Genomic DNA, 14,921 nt, shown 5'->3' with positions numbered 1-14,921 from the left:
TCTTTAATAAAGAAGTGAAAAAAGATTAATGGTTAAAATGAAAAGTGGACAATTATTTCTTGAAGCAAGAGGGTAGCTTGTGTTCAGCACAGTTAGGAGCCCGCGGGCCCAGTGTTTGGGCCGGCAGAGGGGGCTCAGAACTGTTCTCTGCGGAGTGACAGTTGACATGGACAAGTTCACTCTCGTTCTGGTTGAATTCAAACCCCCTGTCTTGCTTGTGGAACACTTCTTGGGAAATGGGCTTTAGAGTTAAATAATGGGGTTTAAATCTCAGCCGTGTCACGTGTTACCAGTGCAGATGCAAAGAATTACCTTTTTTGAAGATTCAGTTTCATCATCTCTGAGACTGAACTGACAGTAATGCTGACTTTGAGAGTTATTGTGAGGATTAAGGGAGGTAATGCATGCAGAACACTTAGTGCCTTGTTCTGAATGAACTGTGCTCAAGTAGTTACTGTTCCTATGCTACATTGCCTTTGTGGACGGCAAAGCGGCCACATACCAAACCTGACAAGCTCAGGGGACGTCTGCATGGCGGTCCTTACAAACTCAGAGACCTGAAGTAACTAACTACACAGGATGGTCTGAACATTAAAATTCCTAACAAAAAACTGGTCATGGTGGGTAGTCACGTCTAGGCCTGTAGCTTCCTTGACAAAGGTCAATCTTTACCTTAAATGAGCCTATCTATTGTCTCTTTGCAGCTAAGATAACAGACATTTGAAATGTCAGAGTAATTTCCTTTTCCAGTCCCATCAGGGTACAACCTCTGCACAAAACACTGACCACAGAGACCTCATTGTTATCTTGTTCCTGGAATACCATCTTTTTGTGCTGTGAATGTTACTTATTAACTATCCTGTACCCACCAATGTCAAAGAATATGTCTATCCATTTTACTCTATGCAACCCCTGAGATTTTCCGGCTTTGCTTTCTCTGGCCCCCTTAGTCAACCACCAGTGGATTTCCTGCAGCCCTCCCTACATCTCCTCTTTTGATTCTACTGTATGAAAGCTGCAGAACTGCCCTGCCCTGAAGCAATTTCTCAAATCCTTAAGATTTTGCTTCTTGGGAATTGTCATCATTTTGGCTCACATAAACTCATACACATTCTTTACAGGTTTAGACTTTTCTTTTTTTCTTTTTTCTTTTTGTATTTTTCTGAAGTGAGAAGCAGGGAGGCAGACAGACTCCTGCATGCGCCTGACGGGGCGCCTGGCCGGGATCCACCAGGCATGCCCACCAGGGGGTGCTGCTCTGCCCATCTTGGGCGTTGCTCTGTTGCAAACAGAGCCATTCTAGCACCTGTGGGAGGCCATGGAGCCATCCTCAGCACCCAGGCCAACTTTGCTCCAATGAAGCCTTGACTGCGGGAGGGGAAGAGAGAGACAGAGAGAAAGGAGGAGAAGTGTAAAGCCAGTAGCCAGGGCCACCATCACAGCCGCCTGGCCCATGCAGGTTCACATTGGATTCGGACAGATGGTAATGAAACAATGGAGCCACAAACTGGTGAGCCATTATCTTTAATCCTAGCTTGCACCCGGCGGGCAAGTAAAACACACACTGGGCTCCAAAACCCACTCACATTCAGTGCTCACAAAGCTACTATCTTATCCGAGTTTCCTAGAATCAAAGGTTTCTAGCTCACCAGACTTATTCACCTCTGTTCCCCATCTCCTTCCTTCTCCCTGCACAAACTCTGCACAAACTGCCTTCTCACTCAACACTACACCATCTTGGCTGCTTCTCTTGGCCTCCTCCACGTGGCCTTTCTCTGCTCTCCTCTCTGCTCTCTCCTCTAATGATAATCTCAGGAACCAAGAGAGAAAGCTCCCATTCTGCCCCCATTTTATAGTGTAGAAATCAAAACCTTTAATCCAATATACAAAATAGGGAAGTCTCTAGCACAAAGTCACTTATCAGAGACATGATGGGATTGTACCACTCCACATCAAAAAGGGTGGGAAAGGCTTAATTCCCAAACCAAGCCCCAGGCTACAAAGATCCTGCTGGCCCACAGCCCGCCTCCAACACACATTAATATCACCTGGGCGACGGCTTCCATGTGGGCAGCGCCATCTTTAACAAAGTGAGCATAATATATTTTATCTGCCCAACAAGAAGGGTAGAGAAGCAAATGGTCACTTCTCCTCTGTGCCCTGTCTAGGAATCAAACTCAGGAATATAAAAGAAGTTGGGGGAAACTAGAGTGCCTAGTATATGAGATAAACAATTTTGAAAATGTATAAAGTAAGTCCCAATAGAGTTTACAAAGGCAAAGATTAACTTAAGAAATGACATTTAAAAAATCAGTATCAGGTTGGGAAAGAAAACAACATTTTGACTCTCATGAAACTTTAATGCCACAGACATTTTAGTAAGCAGAGGACCAGGAAGGGTCTGATTGTCATTTTGGTGATAACAGCAGGAAACAGTCAATGGTTTCACACCTGCTTTAGGACAGGGGCGCTCATCCAGTGGTGGGATTCAGCCAGTTTGCACTGGTTAGGCAGAACCAATACCTAATTTTTTGTTGAGTTTGGTGAACCAGTTGTTAAAATGACACTTGTGATCAGGGTTCTCTCTAAGGTGGGCACCTGGGCAGCTGCCCAATGTGGAAATCACAAATTTACATTCCTTACCATTTTTTAACGTTCATCTGCGCAACAGCGTATTCTAAGCGCCCGTAGTAGTGCTCATTCTGTCCTTAGATGAAAAAAACTGCAAGTGAGGACACCAATCAGGAAGCAATATGGAAATATCTTAAATAACAGTTTTATTGTTTTCTTTCAGGTATTATTCAATATTTTTTCATTAATGTTTTAAAACTCATAGTTTTGTGTACCTCTTTTATTGTTCTTATTTAAGTATTAAATGCATGAAATAATAAACTAACTTTCAGTATATCTTTTTTCATACTTAAAACAGTCATTAGGGCAGAGAACCAGTTGTCAAATTATTTGAATCCCACACTGCACGCACCCCACCTGGTGCTGGGAAGTCGGCAGCTAAGGGCTACCAGGGGAGTTACTCTCCGGGCATTGCTTTCAGCTGAAGAAACCCACCTCATCCTAGATCATGCCCATCCTGGGGGTCAGTCTTCAAGGTCAAGCTGGGCACCTTCCTTCAAAATTGCATATTTCAGCTCCTGAGCTCTTGGTGGGATTGCATTGCCGTTAGGGGAGAAGCAGCTGGTGACTTTTCCTGTGTGCCCAGATTGGGAATTTAATCCAGGATGTCCAATATGCAGGGCCAATGCCCTATCCACTGAGCCACCAGCCAGGGAAAAGAGTCAATTTTAAGCATTATCACTCACACACAAATAACTAAATGAAGTGATGTATGTATTAATTATCTTGATCTTGGTAAATATTACACAGTGAATACCACACAAGTTATAAACTTTAAATACATACAATTCTTCTTCAGTAAAGTTTGCAAAAAGGATTACCAGGTCTAAAAATTAAACAAAACCAAAATAATAATGTGAATATTTTACCTAATAGTTAATATCTATCCATGTCATTCTCTGTGAAAATAAGAAATGGCAGAGTACAATTTCTATATTGAAATAACACATTCATGCATGAGAAACATTCTTTTTCAATAATATAGATCCATCTTCATTATATATTCAAAACAAAGAGTCTTATGGAGTAAAAGAATGTGAAAATAGCAATAAAGGGAAGAAATAAAAAAGATACAAGAACCTTGCAGATTAATATTGAATGTGCTAAGAACTGAAGATTAGGTTAATTAAAAAAAATTTGTATCTGAGGTTAAAAACAAACAAACAAACAAACCCAAAGCAATTCACTAGAACATGAATGATTTACAATTTGAGACAATTTGTACACTTATATACACTTGAACATAAGAAATTGCCCAAGAAGAAAGTCATTTCCATGCCATATCACAAGATTTCCAAGAGTCTATAAAACAACAGATTCACGTTAAAATACTCTTTATCATTTCCCCCTAGGCAGTTAGTACAGGGAAAAAGAAATAAAGGCTGACAAGAATATTCTTGTAGAATGATGAAGAACAAAATAGAACATTAATGTTGTGCAGCTACTTGGAAAACAGTATGGTGTTTCCTCAAAAAATTAAAAATGGAACTGCCTTTTGACCCAGCTATCCCACTTTTAGGAATATATCTTAAAAAAACCAAATCACCAATTCAAAAGAAGATATGCACCCTCTTGTTTATTGCAGCATTATTTACAATAGCCAAGATCTGGAAACAGCCCAAGTCTCCATTAATGAATGAGTGGATTAAAAAGCTAAGTGTGGTATATATACACAATGGAATACTACGCAGCCATGAAAAAGAAGGAAATCCTATGTTTTGCGATGGCATGAATAGACCTGGAGAGTATCATGCTAAGTGAAATAAGCCAGGCAGAGAAAGAAAAAAATCATATGATCTCACTTATATGTGGAATCTAATGAACAAAGTGAACTGAGGAATGGAATAGAGGTAGAGGCAGGGTCACAGGGAGCAGAGGGAAGGGGGATGAGAGGACGGGATTGGTGAAGGTGGAGGGATTAGTGAAATGATATATACATAACACACAGATACAGATAATAAGACAGCAAATCCCAGAGGGAAGAGGAAAATGGAGTTAGGGGGATGGGGGCAAAGGAGATATAATGGGGGACATGGGGACAGGGGGTGAGGGTGTTATATAGAGTGGGACACTTGAGTTCATGTTAACACAATAAATTAAAATTAATAAAAATTAAAAAAAGAACATTTAAGGTCAAAGGAGTTACCAACAATTAAAAAGTAACAATCTGGCCCTGGCCGGTTGGCTCAGCGGTAGAGCGTCGGCCTGGCGTGCGGGGGACCTGGGTTCGATTCCCGGCCAGGGCACATAGGAGAAGCGCTCATTTGCTTCTCCACCCCCCCCTTCCTCTCTGTCTCTCTCTTCCCCTCCCGCAGCCAAGGCTCCACTGGAGCAAAGATGGCCCGGGCGCTGGGGATGGCTCCTTGGCCTCTGCCCCAGGCGCTAGAGTGGCTCTGGTCGCGGCAGAGCGACGCCCCGGAGGGGCAGAGCATCGCCCCCTGGTGGGCGTGCCGGGTGGATCCCGGTCGGGCGCATGCGGGAGTCTGTCTGACTGTCTCTCCCAGTTTCCAGCTTCAGAAAAATACAAAAAAAAAAAAAATAAAAAGTAACAATCTGGGGGTTGGGGGGGGGCTGGGTAAAAAAGGTGAGGGGGTTATCAAAGAAAAAAATCACAGACACAGACAACAGTGTGGAGATTACCAGAGGGAAGGGGATGTGGGGGAGGGAGAAGAGGGTAGAGAGGGAATAAATGGTGATGGAAGGAGACTTGACTTGGGGTGGTGAGCACACAATACAATATGCAGATGGTGTATTATAGAATTGTACTCCTGAAATCTTTATAATTTTATTAACCAATGTCACCCCAATAAATTCTATAAAAATTTAAAAAGAATTAAAAAAATAAAAATAATTATAAAAGAAATGTTCTTTAAGAAGAAGAAAAAATAAAAAATATAAATAATAAAATGTCAATAAATACATAGCTCTAAAAAAATAGAAAAGTAACAGTGTCAGCTTAATGAAACAATTTTCTCCACTAATGTCAGGGTGAAATTTAATGTTAACAACATGATCACCGATAATATGAGAGGGCAAATGTTAAGAATTTGCCTGATGTTTTCCTCATGGCATCCTATTCTATTTTAGTCTCGTGCATCAGCTAGCCAAGATCTGATACCTGGTGGAATGTACTCGCTGGAAAGAAAACAAACAAACAAACATATGTATATATATCTTCTAACACTGCACATGGTGATAAAAAACTTTTCTCATCAGCTTTTATTTCTGTTCAGAGCATTACAAAAAATAATGTACTGATTTTTCTAAAAGGATATGGCATTTTCCCCATTAACAAAGAAATAATCATGAATTAAGCATGAGTGATGAGGTGCTAGTACATCAATGTGTTAAGACCTAAAAGTTGTATTTAGGATATTTTGCTTCTTATATTATTTGCATAATCAGAATTCCAAGATGATAATATTTGAATATTTTGGAAATTATTTTAAAAGTTTATATATATTAATTTATATATGTGTGCTAATTTTTTTTTTGGATTTATCATAGGTGAAATAAAATTTTAAGTGATTTTACAGAAACAGAGAGAGGAAGGTAGAGAAGGGGGAAGCATTCATCTGTTTTTCTACTTAGTTGTACATTCTTTGGCCACTTCCTATTGGTGTCCTGACCTGGGATCGAACCCGCAACCTTGGTGTTTCAGGACAACACTCTAATTCACTGAGGTAACAGGCCAGGGCCCATATATCATTCTTGAAGGAGGGAATGAAGGGTTAAAGGAAAAGGAAACTGTAGCCCTCATGGAGTTTATATTCTAATGAATTAGTGCTAGTTAATTTAGAGCATAAAGTGTTCAATATCGTTACATAATAACATCAGAAAAATGATTGTTATGTTTTTGAAATTGAATATATTTTTGTCCTGCTCAAGTTTCTTTTAAACATAACTCATTTGGCTGTTATAATATGATTGACTAACACAAAGTCATATCCCCAAGGAAAACCCATGTCTGATACAATAGGTCTAAACTAGAACACCATAGTTCTTGACACACTGTGGATGTTTAAAAAGGTTGAATTAAACAAGAGCATTAAACCCTGGGCCTGACTGACATCTTTATAGCCTGTGTATGGGGATACACTTTACTCTTCTATAATTATTAATAATATCTTTGATCTAGAAATTAAATCTATTCCTTCCAGTATACTCCTCTTTTGCTACCATACAATCTGTGTATTCCTTTCTCATCCTTAAAGTCCTGCCGCTTTGCACAACCACTTGTATTTTTTCTGGTTTTTAAAGAAATCCCTCTGATGCATCCCTGTCTCTCCTCGCTACCTTTAGTTCTCTAAGGCGGGAGGCAGCCTGACTTCCCGAAGCCCTATATTACAGCTAGCTGATAAGGGCAGGTCTGGGGCGGCAAGTCGATCTCCTGCTGTCTTTGCCAAACTACATAGACACCCAGAAAGAATATTGAGCCAGCTTTTGTCTGAAGCTAACCAGGAAATATCTGAGGGTGGGAATCCAGGGCTAATCTCAAAGTAATTGTCAAGGTCATTCCCCTACGGAAGCCACCATCACCAAATTAACGTTATTAAATAAGGCCTGCTATGATTAGGCAATAGCCAATTCCAAACAAGTTTCACATAGCCATATCATTTTAGGTTTTGGAGTCATTCCTTTATTTCAAAAGCATTTATTGAACACTTGCTTGGTATGACACCCTTTACCAGTCATTAAAGGGACTATAAAAAAACAAGAACTTCCATTTATTAATTTCTTAACTGTATTTGAGGCTCTTTACATTCATCCATTGTTTCTTTCTTTTTTTAAAATTTTTCGTTGATTTGAGAGAGAAAATGAGAGAGCTGGGGGGGAAGTGAATTGGGGGGCACCAATTCATCATTCCACCTAGCTGTGCACCATTGGTTGCTTCTTGTATGTGCCCTGACTGGGGATGGAACCTGGGACCTTGGTGTGAGGGAGGACGCTCCATCCACTGAGCCACCTGACCAGGGCCTTCATCCATTGTTTCTGATCTGTACTTTTGCTAAACCAGCATGATATCATTATCTCCATGTTAGAAGTATGAAAATTGAGGAAAGTGAGGAAACTGAACATCAAAGGGTCTAGATCAGGGGTCTCAAACTCAACTCAGCATGTGGGCCGCAGAGCAAGATCACAGCCATTTGGCAGGCCGCACTAGGTCTACAAAAGGCAACTGTTATGCAACACTTTTCTCACTGCAGTTGAAAACAAAAAAAATCAGTACAACAAGCACAATCGTACATGCAGTTTACTCAGTGTCACAAAACGACCAGAAACTGTAGTTCGCATCACAACTGCTGTTAACTAAGCTAATATCTAGCTAGGATGCTAGAGAAATGAAAAATACAAGTAGGCCCCTAGGCTTACTTAATTTTATCCAAAATATTTTGAATTTCGTGGATTAGTCTGCGGGCCGCACAAAATTGTTCGGCGGGCTGCATGCGGCCCGCGGGCCGCGAGTTTGAGACCCCTGGTCTAGATGATAACCTCCCGATGTGTTCATGAGGCTTCTAAATGCCTGCTGTTTCCACAGATACTGCTCCCAAGACTGGATCCCCACCAGACGTACCTCCCTGTAAATAGAAAGAAAATTGAGTGTGATCGGTAACTTTGTGGAAACTCAGATGGGGGTGGACAATGTCGCTGAGGCTTGGAACCATTAGTAAAGGCTTGAGGACCGAAATAGGATCCAAGAGAGAAGGACCCAGTGGCTGTGCATTTTGTCCTGAGGAAAATTTTCTAAAATGCCAGTTTTTATGTGCCTTCTCAAATCTTTTCTGGAATAATGCAGTGTACTACTTTGTAAACCAATGAAATATAGTCAGTATTGGTGTGTATGAAGCTGAGGTACATCCACTGCTTTTGTGAATGTAATCATCTACATTAAATGACTTGTCTGTAAATCAGTGACATGGGAATTCTTCACAGGGCTTGCGAATCCTAGAAAACTCATACCAACTCTACATTTTTGGGAAGTCTTCCTCATGTTATTTGTGTCTCAGAACATCTCCAAAGAAAAGAAAACAAGACTGTGGTTGATGGAAGCCTGAGAAGACAGTGAATATAGAAACAAATTTATATTTGGCCATCATGAGATCCAGCTGTTAGAGCTGTATTTTCAAAAGATCCCTTAAGGTCACAGTTAAATGGAGTTTCTGATGAAATTGTATCATAAATTTAAGTAGAAAATATATATAATCACTATTAGTTTTAGTGCTGGCAAAAAAAAAATGGTAGATTTGTATTAAAAGAAGGGGGTGGGGGTAAATTAATAGACTTCTTGTTAAGAAAAGTTAAGACCTAGAGGCAGAGTTTAATTTAACTTTTTGGCATTCATTGATTTTTCTTCCTATGTCTTGAATGCTCCCTCTAAAATACTGACCCTCTGTTAAAAATAAGATCTCAGCACTCAGTTACATTATAGAAATGTTCTTGAATTGTGTGTAATATTCTTTCATCTTTTCTGCCTCTAGGGGGAAGTGTGTTTTCAACAATTCCATCCTCAGGAGGTATTTTATTTTATTTTTTTATGGGCTATAGGCTTCCCAGGGACATTCTCCAGTGTGACTTCAGGGCTGGTTTATCAGGGAAAAGAAGAGATTCTTTTTGAGGGTCTGGAAAGGCTCTTACTTTAGAGGTTGCCACCGGGATTCAGAGGGAGAAGGTCACACAGACTATTAAAACTGGTGGAGAAAACCTCTTGGATAGCATTTCTAACATATTGCAAAGAATCGCATGTTAAGGTTCCCTATATAATGTTGTCTTTCCTGGTAACAAAGGGTAAATATAGACACTGGTTTCATGTCAGAGCTGAAAAACAAATAGTTGAGTACTTTATGGAAAATTTGCCACCTTATTTTAGCAACTTAAAGTTAAAAAAATATGGGCTGTGAATATTGATAAAAACATTCCTAAATCCTATAAAAAGTATCCATTTCTGCCACATCATGTGTAGGGCTAACATTGTTTTACAGCTTTCATTTGGCTAATTTTATTTTATTTTTCAGCATTCCCCTGTAACTTTCTTTTGCTTTCATTCAGCATTTGTAGCCTGAAAGAATGCACTCAGAGGACAGGTTAGCAATGCTTTGAGTGTTATTAAAGTGCTTCCCCTTCATTTCAGTATTTTACAGATTGGAAAGGGAACAATATTTAAAAATTGAGTTGAAGGGATGAATTATTTCCATTTTTTCCTTTTTTCTTTCTTTCTGAGTTTGATTCATCTTCCTGATTATAGTGTTGCAAAAATTCTGTTAATAAAATATTTTTCCATTGATTTAGAGAGAGAGGCATCAAGTCTCTATTCCACTTAGTTGTTCCATTTAGTTGTGTACTCATTGATTGCTTCTCTTGTGTGCCCTGACCAGAAACTGAACCTGCAACCTTGGTGGGCCAAGAAGACACTTCATCCACTGAGCCGCCTGGCCAGGGCCTGTTATAAAACATTAGAAATCTTACTGTGATGTATATTCTCAAGACTTCACACAAAGTAAAATTTGGATTTATAGGTTGTTATTTCTGCCCTGGCCAGGTGGTTCAGTGGATAAACCATAGGCAGGGCTCACCAGAGGTTGCGGTTCAACCCTCAGTCAGAGCACACAGGAGAAACAATCAATGAGTGCACAAATAGATGAAACAGCTAAGTGGAATGGTGAGTTAGTGCTTCTCTCTCTCTCTCTCTCTCTCTCTCTCTCTCTCTCTCCCTTTCCCATCCTCTCTCTTTCTCGCTGTCTTTTAAATCAATGGGAAAAGTAAAGAATGTTGTTACTTAAAGTGAAAATCAGCTTTGTTCCCTCTTTTACGTGCTTTATTTCTAATCTAATTCCATGTGAAAATATTCTCAGAGGCTGGAGAATTATTAAATATGCCATTTATAGTCTTTGGGCTTCAGTTCTTCATCTGGAGAGTACTGGGTGTCGGGCTAGGTGACTTCTAAAGTCTTTTCCAGCCTTAATATCAGAGAACTCCATGACATTCATAATATTTATATTTACACAGACTTTCAATTGTTTGGGAAACACCTAATTTGATGGAAAGTAAACAAGCTCATAATATTAAAATCTGTATACTTATATATTACTTGGTGGGTCTTTGTATACTCTGGTGCCTATTTTCACTGGAAACAATTTTTAAAAATCCTAATTTCTGCTCTTTTGAAAAATTTAAGGGGTGCTTTGAGCATCAGCAAGAACAGTAACACTGGCTTTTCTGGTTCTGCTGTCCAGTCCAGGGGCTCTTCCCTTCCACAGCCTGGTTTGCCGGTGCTTTTGAGTGACAAGCTGAAAGTTGAGAGCTTTAATCCAAAGGCCACCGAGAGGCCGATACTCACCCAAACATAAACTCACTGCCCTGCGAGTGACCCTCGGCGCGGCAGGGCAGTGCCTGCGAGGGGGGAGAGGCATTCACGCCCAGTGCCACTGAAATCCCAGCCTCCTGAATAAGCCCACGCTCCACAGTGTGCAGAATCGTATCGCCATTGGCCGGTGTTACCCAGACACAGGGCACAGCCGGCAGAAATAGGAAACCCTGGTTCCTTGACGTTTCCTGGCAATCAGTTTGGAAATCCACTAAAACACTTCGATTTAGCCATTGTTCTCTTCCTTCCTTCCTTCTTTCTTTCTATTTCCTTCCTCCCATCCCTCCCTACCTCCACTTCCTAGGAGTTCGGGGAGGATTCAATCGCTTTGAAGCTCTAAATTTCAATTTCCACTGTGTGCGTAGCACCTTGTTTTTTGGATTTAAATTCTGCTCAGATAGATGTTTCTTTTGCTACTGGTTAGCAACTCTAATTAAATAAAAAGTTTTCGCAGGAATTAGACGCTTCTACATTAGGAATAATAGTGTATAATCTGAAATTTACATGACACAGGGAATGAAAAGTTACCCATAATTACCTTTTCGGTCCCAGAGAGATCTATTAACCGGGCGAGCGCTGATGCTTCAAGTTGTCACATCTCTGGAAATCACAATTTGCCTTTTCATGGTTACAAACGAGAGCGAGAAGGAGCACTTTTTTGGGCCTCGGGGTTTAAGCAAGCAAGCAAGCAAGCAAGCAAGCAAGCAAGCAAGCAAGCAAGCAAGCCAGCAAACAACAAACAAACTCGCAACGCCTGGGTCTGAGGCACCAGATATACCACCACTCGGCTTCAAGATTCTGCCGAAAGAGGGCGTAAGTCCCAGACTTATACATATTTGTAGACACAACGCCCAGCAGTCAAATGAAAGACCATTTTAAAACATTTTCAATTTATTTAGTTTGCGGGATTTAAGTGTCAGAATTCCCCTGTCCAATGTAGCACGTCCACATTGCAAATGACCTCAGTGTGTTACCACGTTCAGAAGGTCAAGTTCTATTCGGACCTGCCCTGCAGCGCGCCCGATTCCTCTGGCCACGGACTTCTCCGCGGCCGTTTCCAGTCTTGTCTCCACTGCGGTTGTGGCTGTGACCAGTGGCAGGACTGGGTCTCCTAGGCAGGACCATTCTCGTCATTGCAGAACTCAGAGCACAGAGTCTCGCGCGCTCCCGAGGAGACGCGGTTGGATTTCGAGCGCTTGGGGTGGAACGGAGCGTTGCGCCTGCACCCAGGGGACCCCTGGGGTAAAGATTTGGGCAGAAGGTCTCTTTATTTAATTACTTGGGTTTTTTTTTGGGGGAAAAAAAAAGGGCCTCGAGGACGCCTTGGAGATGCTTCTCAGGCTTTTTGCTACCTCCAGAAGCCGAACCGTTCGCTCGCCTTTGGGAGCAACAAGTTTCGCTTCCTGCTCGCAGAACGCCGGCAGAGGGTTTGTGAGCCGGTACACCGGCAGAGCCGCGGCGCAGTGACTCTTGAGCGAACCCTCGCTGCCCCGGAGGGGGCTGGCGCTGGGCTGGGGAAAGAGTGGTGAGACTAACGTTTAGGCTAGCGGGGCGTTCCAGGTTCGTGATCTAGCCGCTTGCACAGGATCCATGGTCCCTGCGTTCGCGCCAGGGGACAGGGAAGGTCGGGTCCCCGCCCTAGCGTTTGCGCGTCGGGAGGGAATGTGGCTGGACTGAGAAAGAGGTGAGAGCGAGCCGGACCTACGGATTTTTGCACAGAAACTACCAATTTCTAAGACCACCCCTTTCTGTAATCCTCTCGTTTATTTTTGCACGATGTCTGTGTGTGCCTGCGCGCATTTCTGTACTTTGAAAGCATTTCCTTTTCTAAAGCTCAATGCTGGAGAGAGCGCTCCCGCGCCGGGCCAGGGAGAGGCGGGGACCTCGGAGGCAGTGCGGTGCGGTGGGGGTACCCGTGGGTGCAGACGTGGGCGACTGCGGCATTAAGGGAAAGACCGAGGACTGGTGGAGAGTGGGGGTTAGGGGCAGAGGAGGGGTGGGAAGGGAAGGGGTGCGGGGAGGAGCCCTGATGTAAGAATGTTAATGAGAGGCTCCCCCAGCCCAGCCCCCACCACTCCCCATCCCCATCCCCCCACCCGCTGGAAATACAAGCCCGGCCTCGGCGCGCCTTGTGTGGTAACACGCTCTGCTTCTGCCACGCTATTTAAACGCCAGTTATGGATCCAGGAACCGGCGCGAATCAATGAGATCAAACGCGAGGGAGATGCACCGTCAATTACAAGCACTTGGACAAGTCTAACTTTTTTTTTTTTTTTTTTTACAAATATGCTTTCAAAAGCAACCTTAGCAACGCCCAAATAGAAGCCACCTCTAAGCAAAATAGTATATATACAGGGAGGACGAATACATATATTTATAATAAGTATATATGTATAAATATATTACAGGCGTACAGGTTTACACCCGGTGAACTTTTTCTCCTCTTTCTTTCTTCTTCTTCTTTTTTTTTTTTTTAAACGAGTACAATTGCAAAGGAGGACTCTTCTTCCTCTCTGTCTTTTGGCGAGTTAGCAAAGGGGGTATTTTATTTTCTTAGAGCGCCCAAGGGGGCGCAGGGATCTCGGAGAGAAGAGTGGGGAGGAAAGAGGAAGGGTGGGTGGGGGGCAGAGGGCGAGTCGGCAGCGAGGGCAGGCGCTTTCCTGCGGCACGATGCCGTCCCTGCTGGTGCTGACTTTCTCCGCGTGCGTCTTGCTTGGCTGGGCGTTGCTGGCCGGCAGCGCGGGTGGCGGCGGCGGCGGGGGCGAGGGCCCGGGCAGCGGGCGCCGGGAGAGAGAAGCGCTGCCACCGCAGAAGATCGAGGTGCTGGTGCTGTTGCCCCAGGACGACTCGTACCTGTTCTCCTTGGCCCGGGTGCGGCCGGCCATCGAATACGCTCTGCGCAGCGTGGAGGGCAACGGGACGGGGCAGCGTCTTCTGCCCCCCGGCACTCGCTTCCAGGTGGCCTATGAAGACTCGGACTGTGGAAACCGCGCACTCTTCAGCCTAGTGGACCGCGTGGCAGCGGCGCGGGGAGCCAAGCCGGACCTCATCCTGGGGCCCGTGTGCGAATACGCGGCGGCGCCGGTGGCCCGGCTTGCGTCGCACTGGGACCTGCCCATGCTGTCCGCCGGGGCGCTGGCCGCCGGCTTCCAGCACAAGGACACGGAATACTCGCACCTCACGCGCGTGTCGCCCGCGTACGCCAAGATGGGCGAGATGATGCTCGCCCTGTTCCGCCACCACCAGTGGAGCCGCGCCGCCCTGATCTACAGCGACGACAAGTTGGAGCGGAACTGCTACTTCACCCTCGAGGGGGTCCACGAAGTCTTCCAGGAGGAGGGTTTGCACACGTCTGCTTACAGTTTTGACGAGACCAAAGAATTGGATCTGGACGACATCGTGCGCTACATCCAGGCCAGTGAGCGAGGTGAGCAGGAGGGGGCCCCGGGTCCCCGCTGTAACCCAGCCACTCTCCCTACAGAACCGTCCGCTCCTCTGGGGTCCCCATACCCCCCAGCGTCACCAAGGGCCAGGGGAGGGCGCGTGTACGGGGGCTCGCCTGGTGCGCTGTCAGGCCGCCACGAACGTGAATCGTTACCCATCACTGTCTCGAGGTGTATGTGGCAAGTCCCGGGGACGAGGTGGACCCTGGGGGAGGGGCGTCCGAGCCCGCAGCTCCGACAGGTGCTGTCAAACCGCCTTGGGTTTTTCTTCCTCGCTACCCTTTGTCCGCGTGTGCCTAGCGAATAGGGGCGCACTCCCGGTAGGTTCCCTGCTCCGATTAAGATTTGAAAGCATGAAGTGGCCGAAGGAACTTGTTGCCCAGTCCTTCCCTGGTGCGCGCCCCCTCCCAGTGCGGAAGTGTGTGAGGACGCTGCAGCCCGCGCGCCGCCACATGGCTAGCTCAGGTCTCCGGGTTCCCCCGCCG

At 44.3% G+C, this 14,921-nt stretch overlaps 1 protein-coding gene across 2 annotated transcripts in view; it reads left to right on the top strand.

Moving 5' to 3' along the window:
- The first annotated feature begins 13,110 nt into the window (after window positions 1–13,110).
- Window positions 13,111–14,921, top strand: part of NPR3 (natriuretic peptide receptor 3) — a 65,878-nt gene continuing 64,067 nt past the window's right edge. For both annotated transcript variants that reach the window (XM_066373751.1, XM_066373742.1), the window contains exon 1: window positions 13,111–14,420. In XM_066373751.1, the coding sequence (XP_066229848.1) occupies window positions 13,664–14,420 (757 nt within the window). In that variant the 5' untranslated portion in view covers window positions 13,111–13,663. The remainder of the gene's footprint in view (window positions 14,421–14,921) is intronic.

Source organism: Saccopteryx leptura, chromosome 1, assembly GCF_036850995.1.
Source record: "Saccopteryx leptura isolate mSacLep1 chromosome 1, mSacLep1_pri_phased_curated, whole genome shotgun sequence".
NCBI lineage: Eukaryota > Metazoa > Chordata > Mammalia > Chiroptera > Emballonuridae > Saccopteryx > Saccopteryx leptura.
This window is presented reverse-complemented; position numbering and strand designations above follow the sequence as displayed.